The 21,052-nt window shown below is 44.4% G+C and overlaps 1 protein-coding gene across 10 annotated transcripts in view; it reads left to right on the top strand.

The window, feature by feature from the left end:
* The window catches only part of RUBCN (rubicon autophagy regulator), a 63,780-nt gene that overhangs the window by 30,987 nt on the left and 11,741 nt on the right, over positions 1-21,052 (top strand). For 2 of the 10 annotated variants that reach the window (XM_081832259.1, XM_081832248.1), the window contains exons 4-18: positions 16-175; positions 797-903; positions 2,144-2,300; positions 2,941-3,474; positions 4,813-4,857; positions 6,922-7,017; positions 7,721-7,836; positions 8,559-8,769; positions 9,267-9,368; positions 11,907-11,981; positions 17,728-17,788; positions 18,528-18,660; positions 19,533-19,678; positions 20,268-20,332; positions 20,798-21,036. In XM_081832259.1, coding sequence (XP_081688385.1) covers positions 16-175; positions 797-903; positions 2,144-2,300; positions 2,941-3,474; positions 4,813-4,857; positions 6,922-7,017; positions 7,721-7,836; positions 8,559-8,769; positions 9,267-9,368; positions 11,907-11,981; positions 17,728-17,788; positions 18,528-18,660; positions 19,533-19,678; positions 20,268-20,332; positions 20,798-21,036 — 2,247 coding nt within the window. Of the gene's footprint in view, positions 1-15; positions 176-796; positions 904-2,143; positions 2,301-2,940; positions 3,475-4,812; positions 4,858-6,921; positions 7,018-7,720; positions 7,837-8,558; positions 8,770-9,263; positions 9,369-11,906; positions 11,982-17,727; positions 17,789-18,527; positions 18,661-19,532; positions 19,679-20,267; positions 20,333-20,797; positions 21,037-21,052 lie in introns of all 10 variants that reach the window. The other 8 variants (XM_081832255.1, XM_081832244.1, XM_081832286.1 and 5 more) reach the window with 6 other exon arrangements.

Raw genomic sequence — 21,052 nt, 5'->3', positions numbered from 1 at the left:
CTCCTTGCCTCGCAGTTCATCAGCCTGCACGAGAATGGCGAGAGCCGCGCCGACGGCGTGAGCGAGCCTGCCGTTGCCGGGTTGTGGCTGCAGCACAGCTTGCAGTGCCACTGTCTCTCCGCCCAGCTCCGGCCCCTGCTCGGGGACAGGCAGTATATCAGAAAGTTCTACACAGGTACGTGGAGGTCACTTAGCCAGGATTGTTGCATGTAATTCTTCGTCTCTTCCACTTTACTCTCCCTTTATAGACTCTCACCCCAGGGCTCCAGACTTCCACTCGGTGCCATAGAGATTCTAATCCGAAGCATGCGTCCAGTCTTCTCCTTTATGAGTAAAACACGGTCCAACTTGATGCTCAGGTCTTCCCCTACTCCCATGGGTACAAACCGATAAGAATAACCACTGTTTACTAAGAGTTTCTTATGTGCCAGTCACTGTTATGTGCTGTTTACACATATACCCTTCCCAACAGCCCTGAGAGCCGGGTATTAATACCCCTGTTTTCCATTCGGGGAAGCAGAGCCCAAGGAGGCCAAGTCACCTCCAGCCAGGATTCAAATCTGGGACTTTGTGACTTTGAAGCCTCTTGTCACGGCCTCTCTTTTATACTGCGCATTACCTAGCCTCTCCTATACTTACATGTCCCTCCTTCCTCTTCTCTCTGCAGTGGCGTGATTCTCCTCACGTCATTTTCACTTTTTGTCTCTTTCCTTCCCTGAGCCTCTCCCAGGCTGTGTAGGGAAGCCAAAGATCCCCCTGTTGGGCTCCATCGCAGCTGTAGCATTTCTCTCCCCAGATACTGCTTTCCTGCTAAGCAACGCCCACGTCACGGCCATGCTCCAGTGCCTGGAAGCGGTGGAACAGAACAACCCCCGCCTCCTGGCTCAGATCGATGCGTCTATGGTAAGGGGGCAAGGAATGATCTGTGTCTGTGCTGGGCCCCCGGACCTCACCATGATATAACCCTCGGTAGCTCACTGTTTCTTTGTTTAGGCAGTTGTGAACTGAAAGGCTTTCATTAAAAAAGAAAAAATACTTGGAGAAGAAGGGGAGGTACCATTAAGTACCTATTGAAGGAAAAAGTCTAAGCTTAAGGTCTATTTAAGGAGGGAGGTGTCTATTTTTTTTTTTTTTAAAGATTTTATTTATTTGACAGAGAGAGACACAGCGAGAGAGGGAACACAAGCAGAGGGAGTGGGACAGGGAGAAGCAGGCTTCCCGCTGAGCAGGGAGCCAGATGCTGGGCTCGATCCCAGGACCTGGGATCATGACCTGAGCCGAAGGCAGATGCTTAAAGACTGAGCACCCAGGTACCCTGGGAGGTGTCTGTTTTTTAAAATCCCTTTTTAAAATCCATAGTCTGAGTAAGCTCTTCCTTAAGGGTAGGCTTGACAAGCTGGGGGGAAGAGGATGATTTTGAATCAGGAGTAAGATTTACAGTGCCATACCTAGTATGACCTAGTGTGACACAGGATCATTTCGTCCTTGAAGTATAAAGAAAATTTAGTTGCTTGATATTGCTTATTGTTAACCCTCCAATTCATTCAACCTCTTAACTAATATCAGTTCCTCAGCTAGAATGGAATCACAGTCCCTACTCCTTTTCGGGAGAGATCCCCTATCTCTCTTGGTTTTTAAATTTTGATTCTTAGTTACCACCTATTAAATACTTTCTATGTGCCAGACTTGGTGCTAGGCACAATACCTGCCTCATCTCATTTAATTCTCACAGCTCTGTAAGGTAGACATCAGTCTTGTTTTATAAAGGAAGCCAGCTGAGGGACAGAGTAGCTAAGTCACTTGCTCCAAGTTTGTAAGTGGTAGGGTCCGAATATGAATACTGATCTATCTGATTTCTGACTAGGTGCACAGTCTTAAGAACGTTGTTGTACTACCTCTATGATAAAGCGCTCCTGGTGTCCCACCTAGGATTCCAGTTTCAGAAGCTGTGGTGTATGGCAGGACTTCAAGGTTTCAAAATTGTATGCTCTAATAGAGCAGTAGAGCTGTATGCCGTATCTACGGGTCCTGGCTGCGGTTCCAAAACTGCTGCCAAAGGTCCTCTTCTCCTAGCATTTCTGTAGTGCTGAATGTTCCTCCTCCGAGGTCCTCTGTCCTCAGCTCTGACACGTTTGTTTTGTAGTTTGCCAGAAAGCATGAGAGCCCGCTGCTGGTAACCAAGAGCCAGAGCCTGACAGCTCTGCCTGGATCCACATACACCCCTTCAACCAGCTATGCTCAACATTCCTACTTCGGGTCCTTCTCTAGCCTCCACCAGTCCGTCCCTAACCACGGCTCAGGTATGGGGACAGGAAGGGGGTAGTCATGACATGTATGCCCAGCCCTGGAAAGTAGGGGACTTTGTGGGTGCACACGGGAGGGTATAGATAGAGCCATGGGTTGGTGCAGTTTGTCAAATTTTATGTCTTAATAATGGACATCTTAAAAAATTGTCTAGTAACTAGCCTAAGATAATTCAGCAGAATCATGGAAGTAAGAGAGGAGAGAGAGATGTTTTTAGATTGGCCTGGATTCCTAATCCATATTGCCAAGAAGACATTTGAATAATAATAGTTAACACTTACTGAGGGCCTGCCATGTGCCAGGCTCTGTTATAATCAATTTATACGTATTCATTTGATCCTCAGAACAGTCCTATGCAGTAGGTGTTGTTATTATTGCTCATTTTACAGATGAGAAATGTATACTAGTAAGTGATGAAGCCACTGTGTCAAGAGCCCACGCTCTTACCTTACCTTACCCGGCTTACCTGCTTCTAAGCAATTTTTGCTTACTTCACATGGCGTACCTTTTCTGAGGTGATACCATGTGTCCCGGGCACCCAGTAATGATAGGGAGTTTGGTCGTTAGTTGTAGAGAAGCCCTTCATAGGTACCAAAGATTTCCAGCTCACCTTTTTCTCCTCTTTTTATACCCTAGAAAGAAGATCTACTTCCTTTTCACTCTCTGGCCCTCCCCGAAAACCCCAAGAGAGCAGAGAGCACGTCTCACCAGCACAGGATCAAGCCTTCCAAGCCCCCCTGCTTCCAGTCTCGGCATTAGCCAGGGATCCCCCCTCAGCCCCAGATGAGATGAGCTCTAGCACCCTGACCAGCCCGCTAGAAGCATCCTGGGTCAGCAGCCAGAATGACTCCCCCAGTGATGCCAGCGAGGGGCCCGAGTACTTGGCCATCGGCAGCCGGGACCCCCAAGGCCGGCCCGCCAGCTGTCAGAGCCACGGCAGCAGAGCTGAGAGCAGCACCTCCAACTCGTTCTCCTCCAGCGGCTCGCAGAAGCCGGCTTCTGCCGCTTCTCCCCGAGGCGAGCAGGACGGAGGCGGGCAGGGCCAGCTGTCCAGCGGCCTTCGCAGGTCCAGCTTCTCGGAGGGGCAGACCCTCACTGCCACCGGTGGAACAAAGAAGAGCCATACTCGCTCCCATTCGGATACCAACATTGCCTCCAGAGGAGCCCCAGGTAATGACAGTCACCAGCCCCAGCTTAGCAAGTTACTTTTCTGATGACCTGGCGGGGTATCCTGCTTATGAAGAAAGAGGGAAGCTTACAGTGTAATATGAATACCCAGGAAATCTCTCTGAGAGTATTTATGTTTGTTCCTTTATACATTGCCAAATAGTAAATGTTTTCTTGGATTCTTTCAGCAGTTCCTTATCATCAGAGGATAGTGTGACTAGTCACAGTTTGAGTTTTTAATGTTTCTCTCAGACAGAGGGGAAATACTCATGAGCTTTGAAAATAACCCCATTGAATTCCTCCCCTTTCTGTGATTCCTGACAAGTGTGGTCAGGTGTAATACCAGTATGAGAGAGGCAAAGTGATATTGGGGTTTCCTCATTAAAACTAGGATATATGAGTGTGGGATGATGTGACCTAGGAAACCAGTAGGGGGGACTGACTGCTGCATCACTACTTCAGGTTGCCAGGCAGCCCGGTAAGGAGGCCCTGGCCACTGAGCCCTTCCTCACACAAACCCCAGCTGCTAGTAGAGGGCACCCTCGGCATGGGAGAGGTGGGGCTCATTGCTTTTGCCATCTCCCTGCCATCTTCTGTCATGGGTTGTTAGTGTCTGGCAGGCTTTGGTTGGGTTTCGTTTGTAGGAGAACCTCCATAACAGCAAGTATAACATGGATCTCTGCACTCAAAGCCAGTTCTGGGTAGGAAAGCCCCAGAAATAAAATATAAAACATTAAAAAAAAAAAAAGAAAAGAAGGTGATTTCCTTTAGCAACTGGAGCTGCCATTGATTTCTCATTGTAATTTCTAGAAAGGTGAGAGCTGAGGCCCTCATCTGAAACTTCTGAGTGACAAACTTTTTTCTGTTTTCTACTCAAGATGTGGTTTGCCTGATTGGAACTCTCTAGGAAAAAAAAAAATCTCCAAATCAAAGCCTGTCTTCCCACAAGCTTTCTTAGATGTGAAGAGTACATGGGTTAGCTCCTCACTTCACATCTGCTGCAGACCTGCTGTCTGCTGTAGTCCAGGCCACTGGTCTTTGAGCATGGAAAACTTCCCTGCCCCCATTCTCGAATCCACATGGATTCCAGAAACCACGGTAACCTGCGTTGGAAAGGGGAGCCAGAGAAAACCTAAGCAAAAGGGTCTGAGGGAGAGGGGGTCGTGTGTAGCTTCTCGTATGAGTCAGCTACCTCAGTTTAGTAGCTGAGTACTTCAGCACTGGGGTTCCCTCCTGGGAGTTAAGTCCCCACCGCTGCTAGATGAAAGGACACTCTTTTTCTCACTCTATTCTCATTTCCTCTGTTTGGACTCTCCTCTGCACCTGTCTGTCTACGTACAGGAGGCCCCAGGAATATCACCATTATAGTTGAAGATCCCATTGCAGGTTTGGGAGCCAGTCCTTTCTGTCTGCCGCCTCCTCCTTCTCTGTGACCATCTTGCTTAGTTCAGAACCTCCTTTTCCATTCTGGTGTCAAATCAAGTCTGGCTAAGCTGGCTAATCCTGCTGCGATTCTTAGACCTGTCTCTAAAATGGCACCGGTATTTTGCATCCTGTGTTTTCTGCCCATGACTTCCAGATGCCTCATTTAGTCTCCCAACAGCTTCTGGGAGGCAGAGTCAAGATTTATCAATCCTGTTTTGGCCAAAGGTGAAACCGAAGCCCACTATTTGTCTAAGGCATCATGATGAATCAGGGGCAGAATTTTTTTTTTTTTATAACTGAGTACTTACTATGGATTACTTTATTTTCCTTGAATTAACACCAGAATGTATTTTTTTCCCCTTTCTGTGGTCTCGGATGTGAATGCATGTTTTCTGCCTCTCCCAGAGTCCCGTTTCCTTTTTCTTTCACCTAACTTCCTTCCTCTATAAGTCCCATCCCACCCCCATTCCAGTCATTCACAGCCTTTTTCTAGTGACTTAAGTCTGTTTCTTTGGTTTTCATGGTGGTGTTCAAATGAAATGTTGTGTTCAGTTCTGGGTTCATGGCAGTATTAGTAGTAGAGTGTGTCTGCACGACTGACTGGGGAGGGAGGACTGAATGCTGTGGCCTCCTGGGCAAGCCACTGAGTATGTTAGCTTGGAAAAGGGAAGGTTAAAGAGGAGGAAGTTGACAGGACCACTGTTTGGAAGAGCATTGTTATTCTTCAGGAGATGAGAAATTGTAAGAAGACTCAAGTGAGTGTGAGGAAATCTAAGCAGTAGAGCTGTTCATTTGAATGGGCAGCGTCAGGAGGTAGTTAGCTCAGGAAGCAAAACCTGGGTGGATGGCCTTTACGTGTTGTTAAGGAAGAGGGTGCTGGTGTTGGAGTTTGTGTTGTGCACTAAATTTGACTGGGGACCTCAAAGATCCCTTCCAAGTCATAGTTTCTTACCAAGGCATCGTGGTGACTGCTGGTTTGTCTGTCGTTCGGTAGTGAGGAGGAGAGCCCACTGCCAGGACCAGCAGAAATCTTGGAGACCCAAGGAAAACACAAAGTTATCTCTTACCACATAGTAGCATTTTTTTTAATGAGAGGAGCGGCTGACAAGCTGGCACCATGTGTGGGGGATATGGGTTGGATGCCGCTCAGTCATCCACTCGAGCATCCTGCTCATTTCCCAGGCACTCGCCTGCTTTTCTGCCTGCTCTTCCTTCGGTAGCACTGGGAATTTTGTGTTTTCCTTTGGAAAATATCAGTTTCTCATTTCCTGCGAGCCCTGCCTGCTGCTGTTTCTCTACTCCTAACTCTCACTGTTCCTTGAAAACTTCTATCCAGCCACTTCCTACTTTGCCAGGCTTCTCTTGAAACCTCTCCCTTCCATCTCCAGGAAGGCTGGGTGTGAGCCCTGTGGCCGAGCCCTTTGGATATAGGGCCATCGTCCTTGGCTTCTCGAGCATTGTCTTGATGCTTCTTTTAAGGAAATTGCTGGATTTTATTTTGTTTTTCACCTAACTCAGAAGCAGGTTAAATATGTAGGTATGACACATTTCAGGTTCATTTCAGGTTCAGTGTAACCATTCTGAGATTGTTTAAAAGCCCAGTGTCATGGTATCAGAAAAGTTTCAGTGTGCCTATCTTTGTTTTACCATGTGAGGACTGTTTTCTACATTGGTTCTTGTCAAGAGGATGGAAATTGGCCAATATTCTTAGAACATTTGGTAAGAAGATGGAAGAAAAAAGAACTAAATTCATGAGCCCATTTTGATTTGATTCTTTTTCACCTTTGTGTTGCTGCATTCTGGGTCATGTTTTCTCTTTTCCTCTCAGACTATACCGACTCCCCATCTCCTTTCCTCCATGTGTTCCTGCATTCTTGGACTGTTCCCTGTTGGTGTGCCACCTCTCTCCTGCTTGGGAGGGCATTGGGAATGGGAGCAGTTAAATGTGGAAACTCCAAAGTTGGGAATGTATGTGTTGCTCATCTCGTATGTGTGTTTTTACTCCCTGGTGGTCACTGACACTAGAATCCTGCAATGATAAGTCGAAGTTGAGAGGCCCCTTGCCCTACTCTGGCCCAAGCAGTGAAGTCAGCACACCCAGCTCTCTGTACATGGAGTATGGTGAGTACTAGGAAGGCCAGGGCTGCAGCTGTGTCCTTCCTCTGCTCTCCCCTTGTGCCTGCTAAGCTCTGAGCTGTCTGGCTCACGTCGGCTCCGTGGAGGGTACACACCGTACAGTCTCACCCTTCCTTTCATCATTTACAGCCCCCATGCTAGAAATCACACAGTCCCGCCATTTCTTTTGCTCCTTTCTGACTTAGGGGTGCCACCCTCTCTTACACTGTGGGTGTTATCACCATGACTGTCTGTTGCTCCAGATGGAATGGCTCTCTGAGTGGGTGAGAGGGACCTTGAAAAGAAGCTTTGAGTGTCGAGGCTGAATTACCAGAAGATAAGCTACACATGGAAATCATCCACAGGAGGAAGCTATTTGTTCCCTTGTCTGATTCTCAGCACAGGTTTTTTGTTTCCTTTTTTGTAGGGTAGGAGGGCAAGTATGTCATCTTTAAATTTTGATGGTGAAAGGATTGTCTCTGGGCTCTCTTCATTTATCCTGTTCTTTAACCAAGAGGCTTAGTACTCAGGGATTCTGAGATTCAGAGAAATTCCTTTAGAAGGTAGACATCTTCTTTCCAACCTGTTACCTGGGAGAACTTGGGAGTGTCTCTAGTGGTAAAATCATCAGACTTCTCAAGAAGATTGTCTGTTACAGATTTCCTTTCCAAGTCAGAGCTTTTCACATCCACATTCTGTTTTCCCATAGAGGGTGGTCAGTACCTGTGCTCAGGGGAGGGCATGTTCCGAAGACCATCGGAAGGACAGTCCCTCATCAGCTACCTGTCTGAGCAAGACTTTGGAAGCTGTGCAGACCTGGAAAAGGTGAGGAATCTAAGCAGCTACTGAAGAGCTCATGAGTTGGGACATCTGGCCTGAGGGTCTGTGGTGCCATTTGTTCTAAAGAGGTTTTGGGTACACAGCAGGAACATGAGCAAAGACCACGGGTGAAAGTAAGTTCAGAGTAAAGATAAGCTCAACAAGTTCAGTCTCTAGAGAACTTTTCAGGGAGTATCTTCTCCTCACTGAGTCCAAAATATTACTGGTTTTGTGTTAGAAGCTGCCTTGGGCACGGAAGTATTGCCTTTTAGCCACATCATTATTGTTTCTTTGACCCTGGAACCTTAGGTAAAAGCTATTTCCAGAATCAACTTCTATACTTTGTTCTAAGGCTCAGATATGTAATAAATAATGTCCCTGTAGCATTTAGAGCTTACATTTACCTTAATGCTTTGTCTACAGGGGTATCTGTATATCCCTATAGGTATCAGGTAAGACCCTGATATTAAATTCTGGACTTCTTCTCTATCATAGTTTTATGTAGAAAGTGGGACAGGAAGGCCAGGCATGGCAGGTTTGAGAGCAAAGAGGATGTAGAACAGTTTTTTTGGCCATCAGCTTTTCTGAGAGCAGAAGTGTTCGTTTCCCTGAGTGTTGTGAATAAAAGCAGTGCATGTCTTAGTAGCTCTACTTTCCAGCAATCAGTGAGGGGTTCAACACATCTAGCCCCTCGCGAGTCAACTTCTTTGGTACCCTCCTTCCCCCAGGAGAACGCCCACTTCAGCATCTCAGAGTCCTTGATTGCTGCCATTGAGCTCATGAAGTGCAACATGATGAGCCAGTGCCTAGAAGAGGAGGAAGAAGAGGAGGAAGACAGCGATAGAGAGATCCAGGAATTGAAGCAGAAGATCCGCCTGCGTCGCCAGCAGATCCGCACCAAGAACCTGCTCCCCGGGTACCAGGAGGCTGAGCACGGAAGTGAGTGGGGCTGCGAGCACCTTAGTTCCGCTTCTGCAGGGCTTCAGGAGAAGACTTGGTGCCTCGGGCACCTCCTTTTTTGTCTCACTTTGAGATGAAGCCAAGGGCTCCTCTGTTGTCAGAAAGATTTTTTTATGTTCCAATTTTTTCCTACCAGACCCAGAGTCCTAGAGTTCATCCATTTCCTCCCTCAGAAATAGCTTCCAAAAAATAGGTTTCTGGCATGAGAACTAAGACTGCTGGTTCCAGCGTCACTTCCCAGATAGTAGTACCTTCTGTTTATGTGAAACTTTCAAAATTTCGTGAATAAAATGGGGAACAACCGGCAAGAAGAGCTAGTTTCCATTTCCCCCAGCATCACTCCAAGCCAAGGTTCTATTTACTTTGCTGTTGAAGTCCTGCTAGGTCCCTTTCATTGTGACCCTAGGAGTACGTGACCTCTTTCTGTCCTGCTTATTACCTTTCTTTTTTTCTTTTTTTTTCTTTAAACATAGCAGGTTTTCGGGTCACTTCTAGCAGCTCCCAGTTTAGTTCACATGATTCAACACAGTTCTCTGACTCTGGCTCTGCTGACGAGGTTGATGAATTTGAAATCCAAGGTAAGGAGCAACACTATTTCAGGCCACTTTCATTACCTGTTTCTTTCCGTTTGAAGTCATAGACTGAGAAGCTTTCCCTAAGTATAGAGAATCTTCAATATGGTCCATTTTGGAACGTTGTCAGTAATTGTAAGAGACGGCCTCTCTTGCTAAAAACAAAACCCCTTTAGTAAAATTTAAGCAGAAAAGAACACTGAAAGGAAGTGCTTCAGAGTGGTCTGGCTGCTGAAGTCACGTGGATGGGTCTCAGTTGCACCTTTCTCTTAGATTTCACTCTAATTCCTCCTGCTCACAGCCTAGGACTGGCCCATACCTGCTTGAAATTAGAATCCTATTCTCTTGTGTTCCATAACACACTCAAAATTGTTTCAAAGGAGCTTTGTTATAATCCTAAGAGAAAAGGACAAAAAGAGTCATTTGGGGGGAAAAGCAAAACAGGAAAAAAAAAAATGAAGTTTACAAAGTAGAGCTTTATTCTGTTCTATCCGTGTTCACTTGCTTAGCAGAATCACAGACCCTCGTTGTCGTTGTTGTTGTTGTAAGCGTATGCACAGAGAAGGGGAGGGGCTCTAATCTGGGAAGGCAGTTGTGTTAAATCAGGTTAACCCATGATTAATGGATTAATCCATTCCTGCAAATCGTAGATTTCTTCAAGTCCCCATCAGTGCAGCAAACAAACCAAAAAGCAGTTCTGGGACATAAGCTTTCCCCCACAAGTTATTTTCTTATAGAGGTGAATTGTATCTGTAATTCTCCATTGTAAGATGATGATGAATAGATCTTTTCTTACAGATCTGTTTATATCAATCTAGAGAACTGATGTAATTCACTTTTCACCTGCACAGACCTCCAATAGTAATCGAAACCTGGTGCTTGCTGGATTTCTTCCCCATTCAGAAATACAATTTTTACACATATTTTTCCAGGTCTCTAGGACATCTTCCTTCTTTGTTCTCTTTAATATATCTGATTTCTATTCACGGCAATAATTGCCACTTAAAACCCCATTTTTTTGGTTTGTTTGTATGTGGTTTTCCAACAACATTTCTCCAGTTCTCTGACACCAACTGCGTATTTTGACAATTCAATTCTGACATTAACTCCTGGAGTTAGCATAGACCCCACAGGTTAAGGGCTCAGTACCACAGGATGCTCCCATTGGAGATGTCAACCACAAATGGGGTCACCAGCTTACCTGCTTTTCTCCCCAACCAACTACAAATCCAGGGGATTCCCATGACCCCCCCCAACTCAGATTCCATAATTTGCTAAAATGACTTACAGAACTCAGGAAAACACTACACTTAAGATTACCGTTTACTGTAAAGGATACAAATGAACAGTCACATGAAGAGGTACTTAGGGTAAGGTCCCAAAGTTTCCTGAGCCCAGGAACCTCTGTGTCCATGCACTCAGGGTGGGCTATCCTGCCAGTATGTTAGTATGTTCACCAACCAGGTAGCTCTCCAAACCTCACCATTATAAGTGTTTTATCAAGGTTTCATTTCATAGGTAGGCATGAGTGCTTAAATCATTGGCCATTGGTGATGGAACTTAATCTGCAGTCCCTCTCCCTTTTTGGGTGATAGGGGGAGGGGCTAAAAATTCTAATCCTCTAATCTGGTGGTTGGTTTTTCTTCTGGCAACCAGCCCCATCCTGAAGTTAACTGGATGCTCCCTAAGCATCACCTCATTAGGTGACTCAGATATAACAGAAAGGGACTCTTTATGAATAACAAAAGACAGTCCTATCACTCTGGAAACTACAAAGGTTTTAGGAGCTCTATGCCCAAAACTAGGCACAGACCAACTATCATTTATTATACCACAATCTGATTGACTTGATCTTCAAATTAGAAGAAAATAAAAGGGTTCCGCCCTATCTCTCGGATCAACAGAACTTCATGAGGGTAATATTAAGGTAAATTCAGAACACTGCTTCATTGTGTGTGGAGCAGTCCACTTGCCTACTAAGTGTTCCTTGCAGCAAAGCAAGGAGCCAGGGGAGGCTGTTCAGTCTGGAAGGAGCCAAATCTGAAATAGCCTGCCTGGCGGTGGCATGAAATGCATTCCTAGGGGAAACTGTTGTTGCATTTGTGGCCCCAGAGGAGCTGTTTAAGTCAACTAACTCTAGTCAGCTCAGGATGGAAATCCTTAAAGGAAAAGACCTTAGGGGGAGGGTTTCTCAACCTCTAGGCCAGGTAATTCTTTGCTGTAACAGACTGTCCAATGCATTGTAGAATGTTTAGCTTCATCCTCAGCCTCTTACCCAAATATCTACAAGGGTGCAAAATCTCCCCTCGTTGAGAACCACTACCTTTGAGATCTTTAAGGCCAGGCTGGTTTGGGGAAGCAGCAATAACTATGTCCCAAGACATATTGAGTACCTACCTATGGATGTAACGTCCTAAAAGCGGTTCATCTTTTGGAGCAAAGTCAAGTCCTGATTCCAGGAACATATGGTATAGGACTGTCATTCTCATTGATTTACTTCCTATCTGAATACTAAAGGGCCCCCTTTTATAATCATTATCACAGATGGTAGCGAAGGATCTAACCTGACTCACATGTCAAAGAACGGACTCTCAGTGTCAATGGCCTCGATGTTTTCAGGTAGCCTGTGTTGGAAGTGTGAGTGTGCTCATACATGCATGTGTGTGAATGTTTGCATCAGCTTTTGTACATTCTGTATCTTGTGACACCTGTGTATAATGTTTAGAGAACTAGTTGGGAAAAACCAGACTTGAGCCAGCAAAGAACATTTCAGATACTCATTTTCTTCTTCATATGACCCCCAACAATCCTCTTCACTGAGATTGTCCTTGTTGACCCTTCCCTCCAGTGATATTTATAGACTGAGTGGTCATTGTGGCTGATGGAGGTAGTAGACAGTTTAGAAAGCAATGGTCAGGTGAAGAGATTTTAGTTCAAACCAATCGCTAAGCTACTGCTACACGTTCAGACCGCAGAAGTCAGATAGAATGGTGTGAAAGCATAGTGTGTCTTTAGAGTTTTGAATTTGCAGGGTCAGTTTGCAGAAAGCTATCTCTTCTTGGTATTTTGTATGCCATTAGGATTTACTGCTGCAACTGTTTGGCCTTAGTAATTGCTTTATGATTCAAACCAGTAGGCTTTCTGTAGATGGGATTAACTGAAAGTAGCAATTTTCTACTCAAAGTGGCTTTAAAACACACACCAGCAAAACTCAGGACTTTTTATTAAACAGTTCATTTTAACCCGTTAATGGTATCAGCCACTAGAATTTGAAATACTTATGTAAGATTAGCTAAAGATTTGAAGAAATAAAAGTATTTAGGTTCCTTTTTCTCTATTCCCAAACAGTTGTAATTCTTTCTAACATCGTCTTCCCTTGCTTGAGATGTAATTATCCTATCATTTTTAACTGGTTTCTTATGTGTTTACAACCACAATCCTTTTGCGGGTACATTTATTGACTGCCAGCCATTTGTCTGTCAGAGCATATTCAGTTTGCCTTAACCATAAGACAGACTTTTATTTGGTCTTCCTGGCATCTTTTCTTACCCCATTTTGGGAGCTTTAAATTTTTTTATACATTTTTATACATTTATAAATTTATATATGTATATGAAACATTTTTCAACTAAAAAACTGCTTTTTCTTGTGACCCACAATCCTAGCACGTTTTGGGAGTTAGAGGGAAAGCAATCAGAACAAGTTCTATCAAAAGTAGTGGCTTGTTTTACCTTCTTTCTACATATAGATTCTTATTTATGAAAGTATAATTTACATTTCATCTTTCTTTACTCTAGACTTCTTTATTGCTTTCTGTTTCTGGTTTATTAATGGTACAAAATTCTTTCTAAAGAGTGTCATTATACTTCTCATTAGCGGTCTTCCAATTATATCCAGAGGTTTACAGATGTGTGTCTTTTTGATCATCTTAAGTGATTTATGCTCTTGAAGAACCTCTGAGAATACTATCAGAGGAAGGTCATTAAGATCTATAACACCCTTGGAAAAATTTAAGGGTTTAAACATCATCTATGATGAATACTCTGCATAGTATAATACTCCTCTTAATGTAGTCACATTTCTTAGATCCTGATTTATTGAGTAGACCATATGGAACAGAAGTGTTTCTGAAGGAAAAGGATTTAAAAATTACTTCCTCCTAGCAATAAAGTAGTAGATATAAACCTTGTGATCACAGAAAGCTTATTCATAGAAAGCTTTGTATTCATCAACACCTACTCCTTTCAGTAATTTTTAGTAAATTTGCCAAGTTGTGCAACCGTCACCATAATCTAGTTTTAGAACATTTTTATCATCCCAGTAAGATTACTTGTGCCCATTTACAGTTAATTTCTGTTCCCACCTTGAGTCCCAGTCCACTGCTAACCTGCTTTTGGCCTCTATAGATTTGCCTTTTCTGGACATTTCATATAAATGGATCATACAACATGTGATCTTTTGTGTCTGGCTTCTTTTATTTCATCAGTTCCTTCTGATGGTATCTGCCAAACTGGTGTGAGATCATTCATAAGCTCCCAATTGCAGATTGTCTTTTCAGCTTCTTTAGCTTTAGGGTTTTGTTGTTCTCCCCCCCTCCTTTCCCTTTTATCACAGCTTTATCAATTGTTCTTTATCTTCCTTTGGTGATTCTTCTAGAATTTCAGTCTTCTACATACATGTATCTAGTCGTGGTCCAATCAGGAAACAGAAACCACAGAGTAATTTGAATAGGGAAAATTTTAAATAAAGAATTATTAACTGTCATGGGGGACTGAAGTAATGGGAGACTGGCTCGTAAGGAGTAAAAAGAACTCTAAAGAATACAGGAATAGCAGATACAGGTAGCAGTCAGCATCCCTGGGGCTGAGGTAGAGCACCCAGGAAGGAACAAATGTAGGAGATAGCCACATCCCCAAGGCTGAGATCCAGACCTCCTGGCTCACTAGAGCTGGATACGTTCTCTAAGGCTGCAGAGCTGCCCTAAGAGAGTGCCTGGGGATGCTGCCCACGAGCGGTACCATGCCGACAGTGTCAGGAAACCCTTCTGTGGGGCGCCGGCGGGGGCTGCCACTAGGGAGGGGCTGAGATGCTCAGAACACAAGAGCTGCTGGTGGAGGTGGTTCCTGGGAGGTGCCAGGCCTGTGGCACTTGCCTGAAGCTTTCCCAGGAGGAGCCAGGGCAGGCTGTTTATGAGAAGTACCGCTAGTGGTACTCTGCTGAAAGGCCACCTTCATGGAGGTGTGCTTCCTCAGGGGAAAGTCACATGCCCTACATACTGGAGTCTGCCTAGAGGAGCACTCCAGACTCGGCAAGAGAAACCCCTTCCTCCTCCAGTGTCCCTGCAGTGCCCGCTACTGACAAAGCTTAACATGGTGCCGTCTGGCAGAGGGCCACTGTTTATGAGTCCGGCTCCATCATCATAGAGCAGACAAAAAGAAGGGCAGGTTTGGAGCTGAAAGGCAATAAATTGATAACTGGGATAATATATAAAGACAGAAGTTCATAAACTGTGTTTTCTGACAAGGGTTTAAATTATGTCCAGTTCAAGGTAATCAGTTGATTCTCCCCACACTGCCCTTTTATATAATTTTTTTTCTTTTTTAAAAAGCAGAGTAATTGTGATTCTCCATTTAAAAATGTTTCCTCTCTAGTCAGCAGTTACAGAAAATTCACTGGAGTTAGATCTCCAAATGTGTTGGGTATCACCTTATCTGCTAGAAGGAAAGCAGGAAGGAAACCCAGTGTCGAACTGGTCCGTAAATTCTGAAGTCGACTCTCTTCCTGTGCCTCACTTGTTTAAATTTGCAGATTTTGCTATGGTACCGAGATTTTAACCAGTTCTTCCCTGATCATCCCAATACCAGTGCCTGGACATGCAAAAATTCTTCTTACAGCATGTCATTTTTTAAATTTTTGTTTTGTTTTGTTTTGTTTTTGAATTATTTTCAGTCAGTAGTGATAGCCTTATCTAAAGCATCAGAAGCATTTGAAATCAGTTCTCTTAGGAAAAAATAACTTGCCAAAGAATCAATTAAAAGTTTCACAATGATGTTAACTTCCATCCAACTGAATGGCCTCCTCCTCTCTCTTTACTCTAATTTTTGTCTTAGACCCTGGTCTACTTTTATCCAGATTCTCAACTAGTATTCCAACCACATTAACTTAATTATATGCTTGAACTGACCGGAGAGTCAGCAGAATGCAGAAGAGGCCCAGTACCCACAGGGCCTTCACTGTACTTGGCCAGTGTCAGGTGGCATGTCTCTTTCGATATCAGGTGCTGCTTCTCCCTCTCTGCTCCCAGGGTGAGATCGTCACAGCCAAAACTGTGTGGTCCTCCACACTCTTGGAAGTATTCACAATTAGCAAGGAAGTCATCGCACCTCTGGTAAAAAAGAGAAAACATGGTAAATATGACTGGACTATGTTTTCCAAAGAGCAGAGAATGATTTTTTTTTTTTTCTCTCAAAGAGAAAATGACTTCTTCTCCATGAGGTTGAAGAACTACTAAATAGTTTTTTGAAGACAACGGTTTCCTTAGCAACCATGAATTATCACCACTTCTCTCTGATGTGCAGGATTTTCTTTAATAGCCTGGGCCTACAGTAGCAACATTGGTTAGCTCTTTATTCAAGGATATCTGTCTAAGATTTTCTCATTTTTTTTCTATCACTCCCAACAGGCTGGTATTTGCTTTTTGCTTTTAGCCAGTTAATCGTTTATTTAGGAAATATTTTCTGAAAACCTATTATGTACAAAACAGGGTTATAAGGGCAAGACAAGACTTATATACAAATCCAAGGCAGTATAAGTGTTATTCATATAAATGCTACAAACCAAATGGTCTGTGAAGGTCTACTATTGCCTAGAATTTTTTTTTCTTCACTAGTACTATTTAGAATGGAATAGGCAACTAACAATGTATTAAGATCTGGATTTTGGTGGTACAAATTCAGACAGAAAATGTGATATATGCGAACTTTTGTTAAATAAAATAGAATTTGCTATTTACTAGGCAAAAATTTTGTTGCTGTCTTAAATTTTTCTTGCTTAGAGAGCATATGAAAATTCATTGACAGCTATCTATTCTGTTCTCTTGCGTATATAGCTTTGAAAACATTGATTTGTTAGGAATATTATTTGAATACACAGAGCCCTGTATTAAGTATTTTGGGCCAAGCAGAAGAATTAGACATGCTCTCATTTCCTCACAAGGAGATTTTATGATCTAGTGGCACATACAAAAATATACAGAGGAAGTGTGAAGAACAATTGAGCTACTTATGGCCAATTGCCAAGTGATGTCATGTAAGCTTTAGTGCTCTGTTGAGGGGCTCAGATGCAGTAGATTGATCATTGTGTAGCTTTAATTAGGAAAGGAATGTCTTTTCAGTGGGCATCAAAGGAAATGAGGGATGAGACTTATCACAACAGTCTTGTTTTCATGACTTGAATACACTCTGTCTGCCTTTCTTGAACATGAGTGCTCTATTTCACATTTTCCCCATCAAACATATTTGGGAAGATCAGGTCTTTGAAGGTTCTAGCATATCATTATCAGAAATCCTCTTCAAAATCCTTTAGCAGAAATAGGCTTTGGAAAGTCTGCCATAGTTTCCTGTAATTATGCGTGAGAATTCTATAGAAAAGATCATGTTGAGTATCTCCATGAACATTTGTTGCTTACCAGGCATCTCCAGGGAGCTGCCAAGTCATAGAAAAGTTCTGTTCTTTCCCGTTGCACCAGACAGACAGGAAATCTTTCCATGAAGCTTTTATAAGGATATAGAAGACTTTTCACATTCAGAAGCAATAGCAATAGTAGTCAGGTGTTAGAAGCAAAGCTCCAGTTCCACATAACATTTTAATGAGTTACCTCCGTGATCCAAGTTCTGTGTTAAGTCTGATTTTAATACAAAAAACCAACTAGACAAGAGTTCTTACCTCTGAGAGTTTATCATTTAAGAGGGCTTGAGATTTCGAGAACGAGGGAGAGATTGGAGTAATTTTTTTGTGTTTCTGCTTGATAGAGGGTGTGTCCCTGTGTGCCTTAGGATGCTTCCTTTTCTCATTCACTTTTTGCACCAAATCTGAGTTTGTGTTCCCACGTGGATTTGTAGCCATTTTGACCGTCTCCGTGCTGTGTATAATGTCACTAATTCAGCCTCATTGTGGCTTGAACAGAGCCAAACTATAAATTATGTGTAGAGCTTCAGCTGGTCTCTGCTCCTTATCCTGCATAGAATGTAGCTTGTAGTTGCTACCCTGAGTGCTGAGCTGGCAAAAGCTTGGAATGGTTTCCATTATTATCCCTCACTTCCTCCCTTCCCCTTTCCTGCTCCCCTTATCTCTGGTTTCCATTTAGATGCTGATATCAGAAGGAGCACAGCCTCAAACAGCAAATCCTTCACTTCCTCCCAGTCCTTGTAAGTACTTTTTTTTTTTTTTTCAATAAAACCTTGGGTATGTGGAGAAACAAACCTAGTTCTTGGCATTTGGATGGGAAAGGCCATAGATGAAACATCCACATTCACAAAGAGACAAGGTTAAAGTTAAAGTGATGGGCCTGCCTGATGGTGGCAAGACCCCGGGATCATTGGTTTAAACGGGGTGGGCTCTGGTGGAGGCAAAGCTCGCAGTATGGATTGTTCCTTCTCTGCTGACTCTGATACCAGAGGCCCCCAGAAGATCAGGTCCCAAAAGAGAGAACAGTGATCATGATTTCTGATTATGAAATCTAATTGAACCGGTTTCACATTGTAGATCCAACTAGGGGAAATAATAGCTCGTTTGGGAGCAGCAAATAGTCCTTTATTGTTCACAAGACAGTTTTACTCCATTTATTTTGTAAACAGCTATTATAACCCCCATTTTGCAGTTAAAGAAACTGAAGCTCAGAGAAGGGAAGTGATACAGAATCCCTTACTAGCAGTGCCATGTAATGCTATTAAGTGGGATTTGAGCCCAAGTCTTCAGACCATAAGATCAATATATTTTCCTCCCTGCGTGTGTCTGAAGATGATGAGGAAAGAAGCCAAGCCGACCAGGGGTGCTGCGAGTGTTCTCAGCCCAGAAGTCACAGGGTATAATATCAGATCCTGGAGGGAAGGCTTCCATCTTCCTGTCTTTTCTCTGTGCTCAGCCTTCCTTGAATCTCCTTTCCAGCTCTCACTGCTTCCTTCACTCCACATCTGCGGAGGCAGTGGCCATGGGACTCCTGAAGCAGTTCGAAGGCATGCAGCTCCCCGCTGCCTCAGAGCTAGAATGGCTAGTTCCAGAGCATGATGCCCCTCAGAAGGTAGATTTCGTCAGCTTTTTTCTTTTCTTTTCTTTTTTTTAAAGATTTTATTTATTTGACCGAGAGAGAGAAAGAGAGAGAGAGAGAGTACAAACAGAGGGAGTGGCAGGCAGAGGGAGAGGGAGAAGCAGACTCCCTGCTGAACAGGGAGCCCGATGTGAGACTCGATCCCAGGACCCTGGGATCATGACCTGAGCCGAAGGCAGATGCTTAACTGACTGAGCCACCCACGCGCCCCTCCAGCATTTTTTCTCTACCCGTTGTCCAGCCTCAGGAGGCTGTGAGCCTTTCTGATGCTGTTCTCCTTTGTCACATGTCCCCCATCTAGAATGAGTGTATATGTTTCCTTCCTTACACATAGAAGCCATTCGTTACAAATGTGTTAAATGAATGAATGAATGCATGAATACATGCTTGTCTGGGTTTTCCCTAGCAATGGTCAAAACAGGAGATAATGGCTCCGTCATTCTCCTTATTCCACATGACTGCTTACTAGACCCAGAGGTGGAAGTCCTGTATTGTGACCACCTTTGAGACACTGTGAAAAAGTGAACTGTTCATATTCTTCTTTGCTCTACAGCTGCATATAGCATAATAAGGGCCCTGGGGTGGGTTCAGGGACAGCATCAGCAATGGTTGCCACCACACTGAAATGCTGTTTCTGTTCCTTTTGCTTCTTGGAACACAAGGCCCTCACTTCTAGTAGCCTGGTGCCTTAGTGGTTTGTTTTGAGGGCCAGGGTTCCTCAAAGCCTTTACCTGAGGTGTTCTTGAAACGTCTTTCATTAACTGTGTTTCTGTGATGGCCAAAGGGTCAAGTATGTGTTCCCCCAGACTATCTGTGTTAGATCCCCCTGTGCTTTTCTCCTGCAGCTCCTGCCCATCCCTGACTCACTGCCCATCTCACCAGATGACGGGCAGCACGCTGACATCTACAAGCTGCGGATTCGTGTTCGTGGCAACCTGGAGTGGGCCCCACCCCGGCCTCAGATCATTTTTAATGTTCATCCAGCCCCAACGTGAGTAGGCAGTGTTTGTGTCCTTTGGGAAACGGATACATCCTCTGGGTTGTCGGGGCTGTCTCCTCACCTTCTTGTCTCTGCCTCCACCTGTAGCTCCCACACAATTCTGTTCACTTAATGGCAGAGAGAGGGGATTACCCGTCTGGTCACAAGTCTTAACTCCTGCTCCTCCTATTGCTTCCCAGAGCTAACCAGAAATGAGGTCTTTTATCACTGGCCTTCCCAATTATTGCCTTCCTCCCAGTAGTTTGTGAGCTTTCTGGTTTTTCCTCTCTTAAGATGGATGGTTGCTTTTCTTTCCTCTTGTTCTTTCCTCTGTCCTATTTCTCATCTCTTACATTTGTACAGAGAGTATGGTTCATTACTGGGGGCTGTCCCTGCCTAGATCTAAATTTTAACCTAGTAATCCTCAGTTTGAATTGGTTCTCCCAATGGGTTCGTTTGGTCCAACTCCTAAAACGCAATAGGTGAGCTACCCCCCCTTCCTATACTGAACAGGAACCCTGTGTTTGCCTCCTTGTCCTTACATGGCAGAGGCCTCATGTAGCTGGTATCTGCCAAAGCCCCCTCCTTCCCCCCGCCTCAGGAGGAAGATCGCGGTGGCCAAGCAGAATTACCGCTGTGCTGGGTGTGGCATTCGGACTGACCCTGGTGAGCATCTTCTCCCACCCCCATGCTGCCTCCAGCGGCTGAACCATCTCACACACTCGGGAGAGGGACTGGTCAGAGAGGTAGTGAGAGGAGGCAACAGAGCAGAACTGGGAAGGGGAAAGAAGGGGCCTGGACCTGGAAGGTAGGGCTAGGCAAGGTCACTGGCAATCAGAGGGAAGTTATTTCTGGGGGCACGTTACCAGTATTGTGTAATGAAGAAGCCAGGTTCTTGGAAGTCGGATCTCACCATCTCCGGCAAAGTTTGCTTCCTCAGTGGCCTTCGGAGGGGGACACAGAAACCACAGGCCCCACTCCGTGGGTTTCTGCTAGCTTTGGGAGCTCATACAGAGGTGGAAGGAGCTGGGTGGCCATCTCTTCCTGCTCTTTGAAAAGGAACCAGAGGGCTGCCTCACTGGCTTGTAGAGGGGAAAGCCACATCTGACCTATGACTTTCTGGTTTTCCAGATTATATTAAGCGGCTGCGGTACTGTGAGTACTTGGGCAAGTACTTCTGTCAGTGCTGCCATGAAAATGCCCAGATGGTCATCCCCAGCCGGGTTCTGCGCAAGTGGGACTTCAGCAAGTACTATGTCAGCAATTTCTCCAAGGACCTGCTTATTAAGATCTGGAACGATCCTCTCTTCAATGTGCAGGACATCAACAGTGCCCTCTATAGGAAGGTCAAGCTGCTCAATCAAGTCCGGGTAAGAGCCTTGAAAG

This window comes from Leptonychotes weddellii, chromosome 1 (assembly GCF_054177405.1).
Source record: "Leptonychotes weddellii isolate Sample4059 chromosome 1, ASM5417740v2, whole genome shotgun sequence".
NCBI lineage: Eukaryota > Metazoa > Chordata > Mammalia > Carnivora > Phocidae > Leptonychotes > Leptonychotes weddellii.
This window is presented reverse-complemented; position numbering and strand designations above follow the sequence as displayed.